Consider the following 18,539-nt stretch of genomic DNA (forward strand, 5'->3'; position numbering starts at 1 on the left):
TATGTCGTCTGACTAGCACAGGAATTGTGAAAAGACGTGGACATCAGCACTTTTTCGGCACATTGAGACAGACGTGCGGAGGAGTTCCGCTCATCGCGGTGGAGCCGCATGGCGCAAAGCAACACCATGATGAAGCCTCACAGGACATGTTGGGGCATGTCCAGCTCATGCTCAATTTCTCGGATAATCACACGACTGAAAAGCAACCGACAGCTGTTTGAAATCCACCTGAAAGCCGTCCTGTGAGACCAACACGGAGGTGGGTTTGTGCAACGTAATGAACGGCACCGTGGCGCATCCCTCCGCTTTTCTTTCCATGAAAAAGACTCCTGTAACAGTGGAATGTGCCGAGAAAGTCGTCCCTGAAAGCCATATTAATTTTCCGAACAGTGTCCACCTGGAGGTCTCTCACAGTTTCTGGAAAAAAATTGATGCAGCAAAGCTCCAAATCGTTCAGACATTTATTTGCAATAAAAAACAACGAGAGGGGTGGACCACTGCTCACTCAAAACCTGCTCACAGGCGAATGACGCAACCGACAGGCGTGAAAAAACTCACGCATGCGCACGAAGGTTCAAGCTTGGCTGATGCAATCACACGTGATTCAAATCCATATGGTTTTTGAAAAAAATAAAAAGGTCGGATACTTTTCTAACAGACCACGTAAATTATGCTAAGTTTCTATAATGAGCTGAAATGGTGTATGATTCCAGAATGGTTTAGAACCTTAGAACTCAACAATTTTATAAGAACTCAACCCATTTATTTCCTGTAAATTACATTTTTATGTTAATTTACTGTCTTAATGTATTCATAAATTGTTTAGGTTCTTGCTATCATATACATAGTATTACAGTTTTGCCGACTGCTTACGCACATTTTGCAAAATTTGGCTCGCTGTGTCACAACTCTACACATAAGCAAGATAAGACACAACACTTGTTGTAAAACCCCTCACAGCTCTGTCCAAACCCTGCAATCAAAACGTAACAATCCCTTCTAAAAATGTCATTCTAGCAACAAAATGATACACACATGCACCATTTTGAAACACTTTCAAATCAACAACACATTCATGTGTTTTACATAAAACACTGAAGTCAATATATTTTTATTTACTTTTTCTCAAACAAGAGCTGAAAGCTACAGTAGTTAGCAACAAAAGTGTTATTTACCTGTTTTTATTTATTATTATTATTTATTTATTTATTTATTTATTTAATTATTTTTTACAAAGAAATAGAAATTTCTTACAAATACCAAAAGAAAGATAGAGTACTTGTCATTATTGGGTCTGTGGAGTTTATTGTGTATTGCTTTGTCTTTCTCTTTTTGGTTTACTCTTCGGTTTTTCACTGGGGTTTGGTGGTGGGATTTCTCTTGTCTTATGCTGTGGTTTGGTGTTGGGCATGTGCCTCCTGCCCTTCCTCATTCTGGATTTTTCCTCACACACCTGCGGTGCATTCACTCTTGATTACGTCACTTTTATTAGTCACACCTTCTCCCTTTTTCACTTGCGAGATTGTTGAGCCTTGTGCCACTTTCAAGCGTTTGTCCTCAGAGTTATGCTGCGTTTTACATATAGGCAGGATGCATTATGAATGTCATATTTGCGTCATTCTTGGCACATTTCGGACATTCTTAACGTGACTTAACGCATCTGAGTAGGTTTCTTAATAAAGGTTTCTTAATGGAGCATGTTTTTGGATGTAAAAAATTCTTCCATGAATGTCACGCATCACCCTCATTTCGCTTCATGTCTTGGAGGTCGCAACTGAGCGTGTTAATCCATCTTGATTAGTGGTGATCCTTAATAGAGCGTGACAGCATTCTTCTCTGACATGCGCACAATTAAACCCTGCTGCACTGCATTCAGTTTCATTGCTGCAGTATGCTGAAGAAGGACAGTGATGCCAAGTCGGCTAAAAGCCTCTTTACAATGTTCATCAGCGCGCTCCTGCAGGTGTTCCACGTGCTGCATGTGCCTGATGCTTGGGAAAAAGAGCAAGATGAGAGCCGTCTGGAGCCACACATCTGGTTCTCTCAGTCTCCTCCTCCTTTCTGTGCCACTCCATGGCACAGAGTCCAACTCAGCATGCAGTCACAAAGTTCTTCTGCTGTGGATATTGAGGAGCAAACTGGAGCGATCTGAACTGTTCAGCAACTGATGGTAGGATGAATATGGGGGTGGGTGTGGAGACAAGTCCCTCATTCACAATGTGACAGAATGTAACGATGCGCTGTTACAAGCAATAGCGCGCTGTTGCACATAGCAGCGCGCAATAATGTGGAACATTATTCTTGACCGTGCGTAATGGTTCCTCATAATTCTCAAGCAACACGTGCCATTAATCATAACGCATGGTAACAGGTTGCAGCAGTTCCTGAGGACACCTGACGCCTTTGCCTCAAATAATCACATTCATCATCAGCGGCCAAGAATGTATGCTTTGTGGCATTCGTGACTTGTTGTCGTAATGTGAAAATGCAGCATTACCTAGTCCTGTTTTTTGCTTAATCGTGTATCAATCTGTCTGCCTGTTTTCCTGGCTCTTGCCTCTGTCTCATGCTTCCGCTTCTGTTGCTTGTTTTGGACTGTCATATTGTGTACCCATGCCTGCATTAAACCCTGTTCAGCTGACTCCCGAATCCCAGATTTGTGTCCAACCTTCTGGTTACATCAGACCTGTTGAACAATCTCACCAAATATGGACACAGCAGATTTGGATGCAGCCTCCCCAGTCTGTGTGTCCCGGTCTGCAGCAGGCTCACTCTGCTCTCCGTCCTCTTTGTAAGTTGTCTCCTCCCATGTGCCCTCACCGGTTTAGTAAGGCCGTTGGCCATCGGTTTTCTGTTGTTTCCTGTACTGAGACTGATCCCTATCCTCCCTCTGACCCTGCCACAGTTCCTGACCATTCTCATGGCCAACCCCCTGGCGTACCCATGCTTTTTGTTGGGCCTTATGGCCATCCTCCTGAGTTTTACTTTGTTTTGTGCCCGCCGCCCGGTCGCTCTCCTGGCATTCTGTTTTTTACTGGCCTTACTTCCGCCGGCCCTTTACTTCCATGACTGTTAATAGGCCTTGGGGACACCTGCCCAGTTACCCTTTTGGCTGTTTCCGCCATCTGGTCACCCTCTAACCTCCCATGGTTGGCTGTGTCTTGGTGTTGCCCTCTTTTTGGTCTTTGGGGGGTTCTGTTGGCCATCGTTGTTGAACGTTGCGGGGGGTGGGGGGTGTTGATGTCATGTTTTGCCCGTATCTGGGCTTATGTTATGGTGTATCCCATGGCTGTGTCCTTGTTCTCCTGCTTAGGTCTACCATGTTTGATTTTCTGTCACTGGTTTGTTTTATCTATTTGTTATTCTATTGCCACATGGTGAGTTCCGCTCTAGTTTAGTCTTTGCTTTTTATTTTCTTGTTGTTTTTTCATTCTGCTTTTCACTTTAGTCAGAAATGTGGAAACCGTGAACCTTTTGCACTAAAACCAATCGCACTAACCACTCGGTCACCACCGCTGCCAAAAAACATTGCGATTTATAATAAGTCACAATTGTGACTCAAGATACTCGGCCCACCCCTAGACTGCCCTAGTAGTAAGTGTATAATTACCTCAAGGTGCCGCTGTATGCACAGGCGAGGAAGAGACCTGAAAACCCAGGGAGATCTTTGAATATGTCCAACACAAAGTAGGGCACATACTTCATCAGATGAGAAAAGAAAGGAGAACATGTTATAGAAAGAAAAAAGCAGTTTTATTAATAAAGACTGATTTAACAATCAAAACATTGTCTTTTTAAAAGTATGTTGAGTACCAGATCAGGGGAAGAAATTCTCCCATACTTCAGTGGGTCACAGTTGATGTAGTAGGAAAACATGACAATGCCACAGACTGCTGCACTGCCAACAATGCAGTAGAGCCCTACTTGATTCACAAACAGTGCCCTGCAATCAAAAGCAAGCACAACTTATTCTAGTTTCAGTGTTTTGAGTTCTTATTATTGCAATAGACCTCTCATTAACAGCATGTACAGTACACCTTGGTGTGTTCTGCTCAAAGCACTAATGGGTCCATTGTTATCATGGGTAAAAGTGAAAACTATTACAGAGGTCATATTGTACCTCTTTTCATTAAAAAAATACCTGCCATTGCACAATAGCAATTTTCACAGCATATGTGAGTACATGCATACACTACCAGTCAAAGGTTTGGACACACTTTCCCATTGAACTCAATGGGATGAACTAAAACTGAACTGAAATTTAAACATAGATTTTCATTTTATTCTAATGTGCAAACGTCTTTTAGTATGACACTTATGAAACTGCTCATTTTAAACAGTTAGTTTTGAAATGTGTGACATTAAAACATGTTCCTATGTATTATATTGTGTCAAAAAAATGATGTTTTATTAATGTGTGACAAGATTTATTATTGATCGCTGATGCCATCCTGTCAGGCTTGAACAAAGGTGTCCTTGTCCTGAGGTGATGTGCGTATGACTACAGTTCTGTTCCACTTTGTCTCAATTACGTTTTTAACCATATCTTCTAGTGGCATGAAATAGTACGAGCGAAGTGTCGCGCAGAGGCACGAAGCTCGCTTATGGTACAGGGAGTCCCAAACAGGAATTTTGAGTCCACAGTGAAACAGGAAATGTCAAATGTCAAACACTTTGTGGATCGACACTTCCTGGATTGACAGATGAGATCTCAAGGAATCTCGCAGGAACTCATTGGCAAGTTCACACTGAAAGGGGAAATGTCAAATGTTGAACACTTCCTGGAATGGGTGGAGCTGGGTGTCACGGGACCACCTTGAAATCTGATAGGACACCCCAGGTACCACCCCAGATGATTGACATGTCACAGCACCGCAGGTCTGGTTGAAAAGAGCCATTTTAAATCTGTGACACATATTGACTGCTAGGTCTCTCCTGTGTAGTAGTTGGCACTCTCTACCACAAAATGTTCTAATCCACCTTATTAGAAGTAGAAAAATCATGGAAATATATTTGAACCTGAACACATTATTTGAACTGTGGACTCCTAATGACACCAAAGTTATATTGGTGAGTAAACAACCGTATTTTATGCCAGAAATGAGGTCCAGGTTGTTAAAAGCGGCATTTCTCCTTTAATTTGGGTTGCCTTATATATACACGTTTTCCCGGTGATTTTAATTTAATAAAGCTAACAGCAGCTGGTTCATGTTGGCTTATTAGTGCAGCAGATAACTGAAACAATCCTTCTATATGACTGGAGCATCTTGTAATTTAGATTCCTGTGTAATTCTTCAACTGACCCCTACCTGGCTGCCTATTAAAAATTCAAGTGGCCAATCAGTTTTGTGCCGAATTTGGTGCTTGTATCACCATTTGCAGGATTCTCTAAATATTCTCTTATCTGCTGCACTATATGTGAGATGTAAGATGCTGCTCCTCAGTGTTTCTCAATTGCCCTCAAAAGTATTGGAACACTTAGTATTTCACACATTTTCATTTGTTTATTCCATTTCAAACATTTTTTTCCAAACAATTTTTTTTTTCTAAAATTATCTTCGTTAAACTCAAACTGAAAGCAAATCTCTACAACTTGATATAAATTAATTAAAAATATAAAATCCAGCTTCCTGATGAAGTGGTGCAGAGAAGGATTTTCTTAAAAAGAAGACCTGCAGCTACAAATTGCCAGAAAGTACATTTGAGATGAAAGCCTAGATTTGATGTTTTGATGATATGATGTTTTGATGTTTATTTCTTCATAATTGTTGTAAATAAAGTCCAAGACGTATTCAGTGACTTGGAAATGTTCATGTTTCCATCCCCTGACTTGTCTGAAGAAAACTGGCAATAAAACTAATTATTATTTACAGCTATTATCAAGTTTTAGAGATTTGCTTTCAGTATGAGTTTGAGAAAGATAATTTTAGAAATTTTTATTCTTTGTATTTTGTCTTGTATTTGAAATGGCATAAACAAATTAAAATGTGTGAAATACTAAGTGTTCCAATACGTTTTAAGGGCACAGTATCCTAACCTTAGGGCCCTGTCCCACTGGCGTTTAGGAGGATTTGCATATGGATTACGCACAAAATTGGCCCATATTCGCCAAACATCCGCAATATCCGTGTAACATGCCTGTTTGAGTCGGCCGTCATCCGAACACGCCCGTGATCATCCACAGAGGCACGCATGTCCGCAGCCAGGATTTTTGAGCTGTTCAAAAATCTGGATGTGGATAATATCCGCCTTACATACTCATTTCAATTCATACACAATACATACTCACTCTATGCGCTGTATATCTGCCGTTAACCGCTGATATCCGCAACTGACGGGGATTTGCGGCTTGACAGCGGACTGGGACAGTGTGTAAAACAGATATATATCGTGCCCATCATGTCCACATCACAAACTAAAATATGTTGTAGCGAATGCATACAGATTGGCCACGAATAAAGTGTTTTTATTACATCTGCTTTGCGGACAATCTGTGAGTGCATAACAAACGCGTCACGTAAACCCAAAGTGTGGCAGAACGCGACATACCTGCCAGTCAGTGCCGGTCCGGCTGTGTAAATCCACAAAGACGTAGCTGCTGCAATCCAGGACTTTTATTTAACACCAACAAAAGGAAGAGTTGCTGTTTATAGTCACAACTCACGCTGAAGTCTGTTTTCTGTGACACTCTAAAAAACAAAACAAAAAAAAACAAAACAAAAAAACCCAAAAAAACCCACCGTCTCACACCCCGAGCGGCTTCCCCCCTCCTGCTCCCCAAACTCATGAACAGTTAACCCTCGCATGACAACATGAACATTGACTCTGATCAACTTGTCCAAGTCCAGCAAATGCTCCAGCGGCTGTATTGTTGGTGTGAATAGTGATGCCAATGGCCCGAGTGCGCTTCTTTTATGACCACAATGCAGATGCTGTGCATGCGCAACACATGCGCGATGCATTCATAATACACCCGTAATACTGCCGTGATAATCTCAATGTGTTGGATCAGTTTCCTCACTACATGCGTTATATAACCGTGATTGTTCATCATATATTCGCTATATATTATTAATATATCCGTAATTCATACTGGGACATTTGTCATTTTTGGCCATTTTTGTTGCGGACGACAACGAATGCCCGCAATTTGTGTACTCAATTCATGCGCAATTAATCCTCTCCCCAGTGGGATAGGGCCCTTAGAATGAGTGTAAAATGAGTGTGGTATTTTTACTGTTTTGTTAAGAATGTTTAGTTTTTACTGTTGCTGCACTTTGTGTGAAAACATGGTCATATCGTATATCATACTGATATGACAATATTGACATATGATAATTTGGCTATATTGTACAGCCCTACTGTGAACTAGCTGAAAACTTTGAATATGAATTTACATCTACATTTAAAAAAAAGCTTAAAGTGGCAGGGGGTTAAGAGGACTGTCATTAGGGTGACCTTGGGGGGTGTGGGGTGGGGGGAGCTCCCCCAGAAGGTGAAATCCCCCCCCAAAAAAAAGAAAAATGTGGAAAGGTCTGAAAGGTTTTAGCCATGCTAATGCTCCCCTGAAGCATTTGTTCAAAAACGTCTGAAGGACCTAAATGACATGGTGAGATGCTGAAGAGCTTCGCTCGTTCATGTCTGCGACATGTACATATTATAATCATTCCATTTACAGAGACTGATTTAAAAAATATAATGAAATGGAGACTCTTCAATGAAATTTGGATAAGGACCTGTTCCTTTAACCAGATCCTACTTGTATAAAATAAAGAAATAATAAATAAAATGAAATCATATTTTTTTAAATCATGGTTCTTGTCAAGCAGGTAGATGGAAAAACCAAAGTACAGTGAGGAAAATAAGTATTTGAACACCCTGCGGTTTTGCAAGTTCTCCCACTTAGAAATCATGGAGGGGTCTGAAATTTTCATCTTAGGTGCATGTCCACTGTGACAGAAATAATCTAAAAAAAACAAAACAAAAAAAAACACCCCACATTCCAGAAATCACAATGTATGAATTTTTTAATAATTTATTTGTATGTTACTGCTGCAAATAAGTATTTGAATACCTGTGAAAATCAATGTTAATATTTGGTACAGTAGCCTTTGTTTGCAATTACAGAGGTCAAACGTTTCCTGTAGTTTTTCACCAGGTTTGCTCACACTGCAGCAGGAATTTTGGTCCACTCCTCCATACAGATCTTCTCCAAATCTTTCAAGTTTGGAGTTTCAGCTCCCTCCTAAAATTTTCTATTGAGTTCAGGTCTGGAGACTGGCCAGGCCACTCCAGGACCTTGAAATGCTTCTTACAGAGCCCCTCCTTAGTTGCCCTGACTGTGTGTTTGGGGTCATTGTCATGCTGGAAGACCCAGCCATGACCCATCTTCAATGCTCTTACTGAGGGAAGGAGGTTGTTTGCCAAAATCTCGCAATACATGACCCCATCCATCCTCTCTTCAATACGGTGCAGTCGTCCTGTCCCCTTTGCAGAAGAGCACCCCCAGAGTATGATGTTTCCACCCCCATGCTTCACGGTTGGGATGGTTTTCTTGGGGTTGTTCTCATCCTCTAAACATGGTAAGTAGAGTTGATTCCAAAAAGCTTTATTCTGCTCTCATCCGACCACATGACCTTCTCCCATGCCTCCTCTGGGTCATCCAGATGGTCACTGGTGAACTTCAAACAGGCCTGGACATGTGCTGGCTTCAGCAGGAGGAATTGCTGCCCTGCAGGATTTTAAACCATGACAGCATCATGTGTTACTAATGTAATCTTTGTGACTGTGGTCCCAGCTCTCTTCAGGTCATTGACCAGGTCCTCCTGTGTAGTTCTGAGCTTTCTCAGAATCATCCTTACCCCACAAAGTGAGATCTTGCATGGAATCCCAGACCGAGGGAGATTGACAGTCATCTTGTGTTTCTTCCACTTTCTAATAAATACCGTATTTTCCGGACTATAAGTCGCACTTTTTTACATGTTTTGGCCGGGGGTGCGACCTATACTCCGGTGCGACTTATAAATGAAAAATATACCGGTAGGATCTCAATTAATTTACTGTAACAAAACAATTTTACGTGACAGAGTCGATCTATGTTTTAAAATGGCCACCAGAAAAGGAAATGCAATGCATCATGGACACTGTAGTATGGCGGCCGTCCTATAAGTCACGCTGGTCGCGATAACCAATCAGAGAACAGAACGCTGGACGCGTATTCCTCACCTCACCCACAGCGTGTGAAGCTGACGAATACGGTGCTTGCTGTTATTCCGGCATGGCAAACAAAACAGCTTCAACCCTTGGATATCAGTGTGAGCAGAGTGTTTAAGTTGACGCTGAGAGCTGCGTGGGAGCACCGGGTGAGCGACGGCGGAGGATTAGTGTGTGCACTTGGAAGGAGCTGGCGTCGAAGATTGTGAATAACGTTTGAAGCAGACGAACATGGTGTTTATTCCGGGACGGCTAACAAAACAGCTTCAACCCTTGGATATCAGTGTGAGCAGAGTTGACGCTGAGAGCTGCATGGGAGCACTGAGCGACGGCGGAGGATTAGCGTCTGCACTTGGAAGGAGCTGGATCGACACCGCTGGGTGGTGAGCTGCGCAGGTAGGTGCTGCATGGTTCGGCTCGCAATGTGGTCCGCAAAATACAAACATATCTGTAGGTAAATGCAGCTCACGAGAAAGCACTCAAGGCTTGTGTGACTGTTCCTGCGACTTCTGACTACCATAGAAAAATAAAAATTTCAACGTTACTGATAACTTAACAAGACAACGGAGAAGGCCCGAAAAAATGCCACCAAAAAGAAAATCATACTCTGCAGATTGTAAGTTACGACTGGTGAAATATGCATCTGAAAACGGTAGCCGTCACAATATTATCATCTGAACTTTTCATGTTAAGTTAACATACCTGTATGTCCATGGGACTTATAGTCCAGTGCAACTTATTTATGGTTTATTTTTCTTTATAATGATAAAGTGGCTGGTGCGACTTATACTCCGGTGCGACTTATAGTCCGGAAAATACGGTAATCATAACAGTTGTTGTCTTCTACCAAGCTGCTTGCCTGATGTCCTTTAGTCCATCCCAGCCTTGTGCAGATCTACAGTTTTGTCCTTGGTGTCCTTAGACAGCTCTTTGGTCTTGGCTATGGTGGACAGGTTGGAGTGTGATTGATTGAGTGTGTGAACAGGTGTCTTTTATACAGGTAACAAGTTCAAACAGGTGCAATTAATACAGGTAAAGAGTGCAAAATAAGAGGGCTTCTTAAAGAAAAATTAACAGCTCTGTGTGAGCCAGAATTCTTGCTGGTTGGTAGGTGTTCAAATACTTATTTGCAGCAGTAACATACAAATAAATTATTTAAAAAAATCATACATTGCGATTTCCGGATTTTTTTTTTTAGATTATGTCTCTCACAGTGGACATGCACCTAAGATGAAAATTTTAGAACCCTCCATGATTTCTAAGTGGGAGAACTTGCAAAACCGCAGGGTGTTCAAATACTTATTTTCCTCACTGTATCTGTTATGATTAGGCTGTATCTGAGTCAAACAGAACCCCAAATAAACAGGCAGCCAGGACACAAAACTGAGAATACAAACACTGTGTTGCTTTAATAATCCAAGACTCAGAACTAAAGTCAAACAAGCAGGTACAGGTATGAGAATACAACAAAAAGTCCAACACTAAAACATGGGGCGGAGAATGACCGGGAGGTGTGATTGGAAAGACAAACTAAAGACAGCTGACAACACTGTGCACAATTGACCAAAAGGAACACTTACAACACATAGCGAATATAAGAGAGATCAATAGACGTAACACCATGACATGAGCAAATGTAATGCCAACTGACCGGCAACGGAAAAACAAACGGGTGAGGCTTTGAGTGACAGGTGTAAAGTCACAACGGACTGGAAATGACAAAGACAAGTGGAAACTAAAAACACAATGGAATAGAAAAACAACATGATAAATCATAAACCCTCAAACACTGATCAATGACAAACCAAGAGACAAGAGTCAAAATAAAGAACTGATGAAGGTGACCAATCATGAAGAATAACAAAACAACACTGAAGAACAAAACCCACAATGTCCTGGGAAACAGGACGGGGGAACACAGAAACACGACAGAAGCAAAAACACTGAGACATGATGTATCACACACTGAAACGAGACACAGGATTGACAGACGCTGGAGAAACCACACACACACACACACGCACGCACGCACGCACGCACGCACGCACGCACGCACGCACGCACGCACACACACACACACACACACGACAAAGACACACATGGAACATGAACCAGCAAAACAGACACATACTTACACATACAACAGACAGACATAACCCACACATACACATAGAACCACAAGGGGGCATGGGCACCAGACTAAACACATGCAGACAAGGACTGGACACGCATTCAAACACAAAACACACAGACAGGGCCAGCAGAATGCACACACAACAATGTTGAGTCTCCAATAGAAGGTTAAAGTTAAGGAGTTGTCACTTACCACTGGGCTGCTCTCTCTGTTTTGCAGGAGATGTAGCGTTGGACCTGAGCTTGGTTCATTCCATACATAGACAGCCAAACCACTGAACCTCCAACCAAAAGGGTCCAAAATGTGTAGCGCTTCCGTGGATCCAACTCAAAACTGATAGAGAACATCATTAAACAAATTTGTGATTGTCACTACAGAGGTACTTCTACAGTGCAATATTTTGTTGTTTTATGTAATATTCTGTACATGTAAGGTCTATGGTGGAACTGATTTCTACTGCCTCACAATAGCACTGCACCTGATACCTCATTTTAAAACTGAAGCAACATGTGTTCTGTGCTGTTATGTAGTCTAATGCACTACATTTCCCAGCATGCTCTGTAGCATTTGCTGTAGCTCAAGATGGTGGCAGTAAAAGTTCACAGAGAGACTCATGCAGAACATCTCAGAGTCATCCTTTACAAGCACCACCAAGCATAACATGGTGTCAGAAAGAGGAGTCTGTAGAGTGTCAGATGACTGCACGCCGCTGAGTGACTCGTGAGCGAATTGTAGCTGGTCAATAATGCGAGTTCTCAAAGGCTATGAGCGAGCTAATTGATGCTAACGGCGGAAGGTAGCGTACCAGTGCTGGCTTCAGGGCTAATTCCACAGCAAAACTCCGCTATGGACAAGTTAAGTCTAAGTCCCCCTTCACCCATGCAGTTCAGTGGAAATCTTGCCAATAACTGGAAATGTTTCAAGCAGAGATTTTAAATATATCTGGCTGCAAGTGGAGTAGACAAGAGAGAAGGTACAAGCCCAAATCTTTCTTCATGTGTTAGGGGAAGATGCACTGGACATTTTAAGAGCTTTCAGACTGTGCCAGAAAATCTCACATTGGACACGATGCAAAAATTTGAAGCATGTTTTGTGCCAACTAAAGCCATAACATTTGAGAGATATAATTTTTTCTCCTGTGACCAGAAGCCGACAATTACATTTGAGCAGTATTTAGCCAAGCTGCACACAGTGAGCAAATCTTGTGAATTTCAAGACCTCGGAGACTCTTTAATAAAAGATCGCATTGATTGTGGAATTACAGATAATGGATTAAGAGAAAGGCTCCTGCAAGAGCAAAATTTGACATGGGACAGGACTGTGGATTTGTGCAGGGCCACATAGAGCTCTCATGCACAAACAATAGAGCCAAGTAAAGCAGAAATGACAGTACATGCGGTAAGAACAACCAACCATCGCAAGAAACATCATGCCAGACAAAAGAATGAGAAAGAGGCAATGATGAAATGCACTAAATGTGGAGGCAGTCATGCGCCAAGATCATGTCCTGCCTGAAGACATTAAATAATTGTGAAAGAATAATATTATGCAAGATGCTGCATAGCTGGTGTCACAAAGAAATATTTGCAATCAGTAGAAGAGGAATCAGAGGAACTTTTTGTTGATGTAGTACAGGCATCAAGTGGAAAAGAGGAATGGATTCTGTCAGTTATTGTAAATGAAACAATAATTCAATTTAAATTGGACACTGGAGCCCAAGTAAGTGCTGTCAGCAGCCGATTACAGTACACTCAAAGTGAAAAGCCAGATTCATCCTGTCAAAATGAAGGTGACGAGATACACTGGAGAAAATGTGCCAGTTAAAGGCAGCTGTATCACCACTTTTCAGCACAAGGGACAGATCTTAAAAGCACAGTTGCTAACTGCGTAAGACAGAGTGCAACCAATGTTAGGATAATCTGCATGCAAAAAACTCAGTCTTGCCAAAAGAGTGTTTGTTGTTGCCTTAGAGCCCAGCAATGATCAAGATGCACTAATGACTAATGACATGAGTACAAAGATGCCTTTGAGGGACTTTGCTGTCTACTGTCATATTTGCTGTCATATTGACGAGACTGTCACTCCAGTAGTGCATTAATGCAGATTCCATTCCAGGTTCCATTTGCGTTAAGAGAAAGACTCAGATGTGAACTAGCTCGCATGGAAAAGCTAAAAGTCAAAAAGAAAATTGATGTGCCAACCAACTGGGTGAGCTCATTAGTGTTAGTACAAAAGAACGGAGCATTGTAAACTTGCTTGGATCCCAGAGAGCTCAACAAAGCAGTGAAAAGAGAGTACTTTAAGTTACCCACACTTGAGGACATAATGTTGCAGTTTGCCGGTGCAAAGTGGTTCAGCAAAGTTGATGCATCCTCAGGGTTCTGGCAAATGAAGCTTGATGAGGGTATCTTGAGACTGCGCCCCCTTAAAACACCTGAGGGGAGATACCGATTTCTGTGCCTTCCATATGGGATTTTGTCAAACCCAGAAGTCTACCACAAGATGACACACACAATATTCGAAAACATGCCTGGAGCTACAACCCCAATTTCAATGAAGTTGGGACGTTGTGTAAAATGTAAATAAAAACAGAATACAGTGATTTGCAAATCTTCTTCCACCTATTCTCAGTTGAATACACCACAAAGACAAGATATTTAATGTTCAAACTGATAAACTTTATTGTTTTTGTGCAAATATTTGCTCATTTTGAAATGGATGCCTGCAACACGTTTCAAAAAAGCTGGGACAGAGGTATGTTTACCACTGTGTTACATCGCCTTTCCTTCTAACAACACTCAATAAGCGTTTGGGAACTGAGGACACTAATTGTCAAAGCTTTGAAGGTGGAATTCTTTCCCATTCTTGCTTGATGTACGGCTTCAGTTGTTCAACAGTCCCGGGTATCCATTGTCGTATTTTGTGCTTGATAATGTGCCACACATTTTCAATTGGCGACAGGTCTGGACTGCAGGCAGGCCAGTCTAGTACCTGCACTCTTTTACTGCGAAGCCACGCTATTGTAACACATGCAGAATGTGGCTTGGCATTGTCTTGCTGAAATAAGCAGGGACGTACCTGAAAAACATGTTGCTTGGATGGCAGCATGTGTTGCTCCAAAACCTGGATGTACCTTTCAGCATTGATGGTGCCATCACAGATGTGTATGTTGCCCAAGCCATGGGCACTAACACATCCCCATAACATCACAGATGCTGGCTTTTGATCTTTGCACAAGTAGCAATCTGGATGGTCTTTTTCTCATGTATGGCTTTCGCTTGTAGATGTAACGATGAACTGTGTTAACTGACAATGGTTTTCTGAAGTGTTCCTGAGCCCACGCAATAAGATCCTTTTCACAATGATGTCAGTTTTTAATGCAGTGCCACCTGAGGGATCGAAGGTCACGGGCATTCATTGTTGGTTTTCGGCCATGCTGCTTATGTGTAAAAAGTTCTCCAGATTATTTGAATCTTCTGATTATATTATGGACTGTAGATGATGGGATCCCTAAATTCCTTGCAAGTGAACGTTGATAAACATTGTTCTTTAAACTGTTACACTATTTTTTCATGCAGTTGTTCACAAAGTGGTGATCCTCACCCCATCTTTGCTTGTGAACGGCTGAGCCTTTTGGGGATGTTCCTTTTATACCCAATCATGACACTCACAATTAGTGTCCTCTGTTCCCAAATGCTTATTGAGTGTTTTTAGAAGGAAAGGTGATGTAACACAGTGGTAAACATACCACTGTCCCAACTTTTTTGCCTCCCAAGTTCAGAGGTAGTCACAGAACAACTTGCCTCCTCCGTTTTGCTTTTCAGGTCTGAGGGAGGATCCTGCTTTTTCCTGGCCAATGTTGTGGTTCCAGTGGAGCCATCTGCTGCTGCCCTGGAGGACAATGTGGTTCCAGAGGGGCCATCCACCCCAATGTCTGGTGATGTCAGTGACCCAGAGGAGCCAGCGGGCTCCATTCCTGATGGCACTGTGGTTCCTGAGGGGTCCTCTGCTCCTGCTCTCAATGACATCAGGGTCTCAGAGGGGCCAGCAGGCTCCTTGCTCATTGGCATCTGAGCTCTGAGGGAGCCGTCCTCCTCTGGGCTTGGTGACATCGCAGTTCCAGAGGGACCAACTGCCCCTTTCTCTGATGATGTCTGTGGTCCGGAGGAGTCAGTGGGCTCTGTTCCTGATGGCATCACAGTTCCTGCGGGGCCGTCACCTACCTCCAATGATGTCTGCTGGCTGGTGGAGACAGCAGGTACAGTTCTCGATGGTGCCGCAGTTCCAGAAGGGCCATCCACCCCTACCTTTGATGACATCTGTGGCTTGGTGGGGCCAGAGGGCTCCATTCCTGATGGCATCGCTGCTCTGGAGGGGCCGACTGTCCCTGTTCTTGATTACATCCAGGTCCTGGAGGAGCCGGCAGGCTCCGGGCTCATTGGTGTCTGTGCTGTGTTGGAGCCATCTGCCTCTGACTCAGATGACATCGGTGGCCCTGTGGGGGCATCAGGTCCTGTGCCAGATCACATCGGAGTTCCTGATGCGCCATGCGGCCCTCTGCCTGAGGAAGTTGGTGCTGCCCCTGACTCTGCTGTGGACTCCTGTGCACCATATAGCCACTCTCCTGATGCAGCTGTGGACTCCTGTGGGGTAGTCCGGCCAGCCTCCTGACTCTGTCGTGGTATCCTGTGGGCCATCCTGCCGCTCTCCTGATGCTGCTGAGAACTCCTGTGTGCAATCTGGCCACCCTCCTGACTCTGTCATGAACTCTTGTGAGCCATCCATCCACCCTCCTGACTCTGTTATGAACTCTTGTGAGCCATCCATCCACCCTCCTGACTCTGTTATGGACTCCTGTGGGCCGTCTGGCCGCTCTCCTGACTCTGCTGAGAACACCTGTGGCCTGCCCGGCCACCCTCCTGACTCAGCTGTGTGCTCCTGTGGGCTGTCTGGCTGCTCTCCTGACTCTGTTGGGTACTCCTGTGAGCCATATGGCCAATCACACAGTGAACTCCAGCCAACCATGTGACAGCCCTCCTGGCTCTGCTGTGGTCTCCTGTCGGCTGCACGGTCATCCGCCTGATTCTGCCACAGACTCCTGGTGGCCACATGGCCACCTTCCGGATGCTGCAAAAGATGGCCACATGGCCGACCTCCAGAGTTTGATGTCAGCTCCAACTTCTTGCAAGGCCGGCCTTTGCCTTTGGCTCCTGGCAGCCTTTTAGCCAGGTGTTTAGTAATGTCTTGTTACATAATTGTCACTTTAGTGTTCCCTCATTGTATAGCAGTGGTTACCGCCTTCTAGCCCCTCCTCCCATCCTGGCTGTTCTTTTGGGGGGGGGGGGGGGGGGTTCTGTTTTTTTTTGTCTTGTTGTTTGGGTTTCTCACTTTTGTTTTGGTCCCTGTGTGTTTTCCTCTGTTCTGTGTTGGGGGGGTTCTTTTATAGCCATCTGAGCTGGCCCTTGATTGGGGGGGGGGGGGGGGGAGTGTCCCTGTTGTGGTATTCTCAGTATCTGGGTCCTGTGGTTGGTGTCCTCAGTGTCCTGTCCATTGGCTCTCTGTGGTTAGCCCTTGGTCTTTGCTCAGGTGTTTATTGTCATTGTCTGCTATCCTTGTCCTGTTATTAGTTTGGTGTGTTCTCTCCCCTGTCCATGTCTGTGTTTTGGTCTTTCGTCTTCATTATGTGTTTCTTAGGGCTATCATGTTTTCTTATATTATGTATATGTTGTTTGTTTTTGGTTTTGTTATTTCCTACTCAGGTTGTGTTTTGTTACTATAATGTTTTGGTTCTACTCACCCCTAGCTGTCTGTTTAGTTTTGAGTCACCTTTTGGTTGTTTAGTCTGTCACGTGCATTTCAACCACGTCTCCCCTGTTCACACCTGTCGTTCGTTTGATCATTAGTTCCTACATGTATTTACTCTGCACCCTTTCCTTGTTTAGTTTGCCAGTTTCTTCATGTTGGTTCCTCCTATGTAGTCGTGATTTTAAGTACCTTGAGTTCCATTGTTATCCCGTTTGTAACTGTGTTTAGTGTTCATGTTTTGACCTTTTCTTGTTCCCTTTGGATTAGATTTTGCATTTTGTTGTTTTGGGACTCCTTTTTCCCCACATCCCATTCACACTGCTTGTTGGACTGGATTTTTGTTGTATAATCAATCACCTGTGTTTTCACCTCACCTCCAGTTTTGTGGCTGCCTGCATATTTGGGTTCCTTGTGACATTGTTAAAACGTAACAAAAATATACAACAGAGCCAGTATTGAGGTTTTACGACCCAAAGAGGAACAAGAATCTCCACAAATGCTTCACAACTGTTGTGTGGGTCGCCTGAAGAGGAGGTACTGCTGGCCAACACCAGAGGGCGCCCTGCCTGTAGACGGGCTTCAGGCACCAGAGGGCGCAGTTCGCCGCCAGGAGCTTCAGGAACCCTGACAGCTGTCACTCATCTCATCATGCCATCCATAAAAGCCTGGAGAAGACACCACACCCCTGCCGAGAAATCATCTGAAGTATTCAGATAAACTCACAGCCGTCTTTGTGCTTTGATCAGCTAAGCTTATTGTCGCAACGTATTTTGCTTCTAAGCTTGAAAAGCTGTTAATCTGTGTTCTGAGTTTGTAGACATATCCTTTGTACACTCGCATCTTGAGGCTGAGTTCCTGCATCGGTTCGTCTTCGTGTATCTGGACGATATTCTCATCTTCTCCCCGGATCCTGAGACCCATGTTAAGCATGTACGTCAGGTCCTGCAGTGGTTGTTGGAGAACCGGCTGTTTGTGAAGGGCGAGAAGTGTGAGTTCCACCGCGCTTCTTTGTCCTTCCTGGGGTTTATAATCTCCTCCAACTCCGTCGCCCCTGATCCGGCCAAGGTTGCGGCGGTGAGAGATTGGCCCCAACCAACAAGCCGTAGGAAGCTGCAACAGTTCCTCGGTTTTGCAAACTTCTATCGGAGGTTCATTAAGGGCTACAGTCAGGTTGTTAGCCCCCTGACAGCCCTGACCTCCACTAAAGTCCCCTTCACCTGGTCGGATCGGTGCTAAGCCGCGTTTAAGGAGTTGAAACGTCGGTTCTCGACTGCACCAGTTCTGGTGCAGCCTAACCCTGATCGCCAGTTTATTGTCGAAGTGGATGCCTCTGACTCAGGGATAGGAGCCGTGCTGTCCCAGAGTGGGGAGTCCGATAAGGTACTCC

General features: G+C 43.7%; 1 protein-coding gene across 1 annotated transcript in view; it reads right to left on the reverse strand.

Annotated features, from left to right (window-relative positions):
* The window catches only part of slc5a5 (solute carrier family 5 member 5), a 102,756-nt gene that overhangs the window by 54,100 nt on the left and 30,117 nt on the right, over positions 1–18,539 (reverse strand). Inside the window, exons 6-8 of the mRNA XM_034179171.1 lie at positions 11,540–11,680; positions 3,814–3,943; positions 3,611–3,699 (exon numbers count right to left, since the gene is read on the reverse strand). Coding sequence (XP_034035062.1) covers positions 3,611–3,699; positions 3,814–3,943; positions 11,540–11,680 — 360 coding nt within the window. The remainder of the gene's footprint in view (positions 1–3,610; positions 3,700–3,813; positions 3,944–11,539; positions 11,681–18,539) is intronic.

Source organism: Thalassophryne amazonica, chromosome 10 (genome assembly GCF_902500255.1).
Source record: "Thalassophryne amazonica chromosome 10, fThaAma1.1, whole genome shotgun sequence".
In the NCBI taxonomy this organism is placed as follows: Eukaryota; Metazoa; Chordata; class Actinopteri; order Batrachoidiformes; family Batrachoididae; genus Thalassophryne; species Thalassophryne amazonica.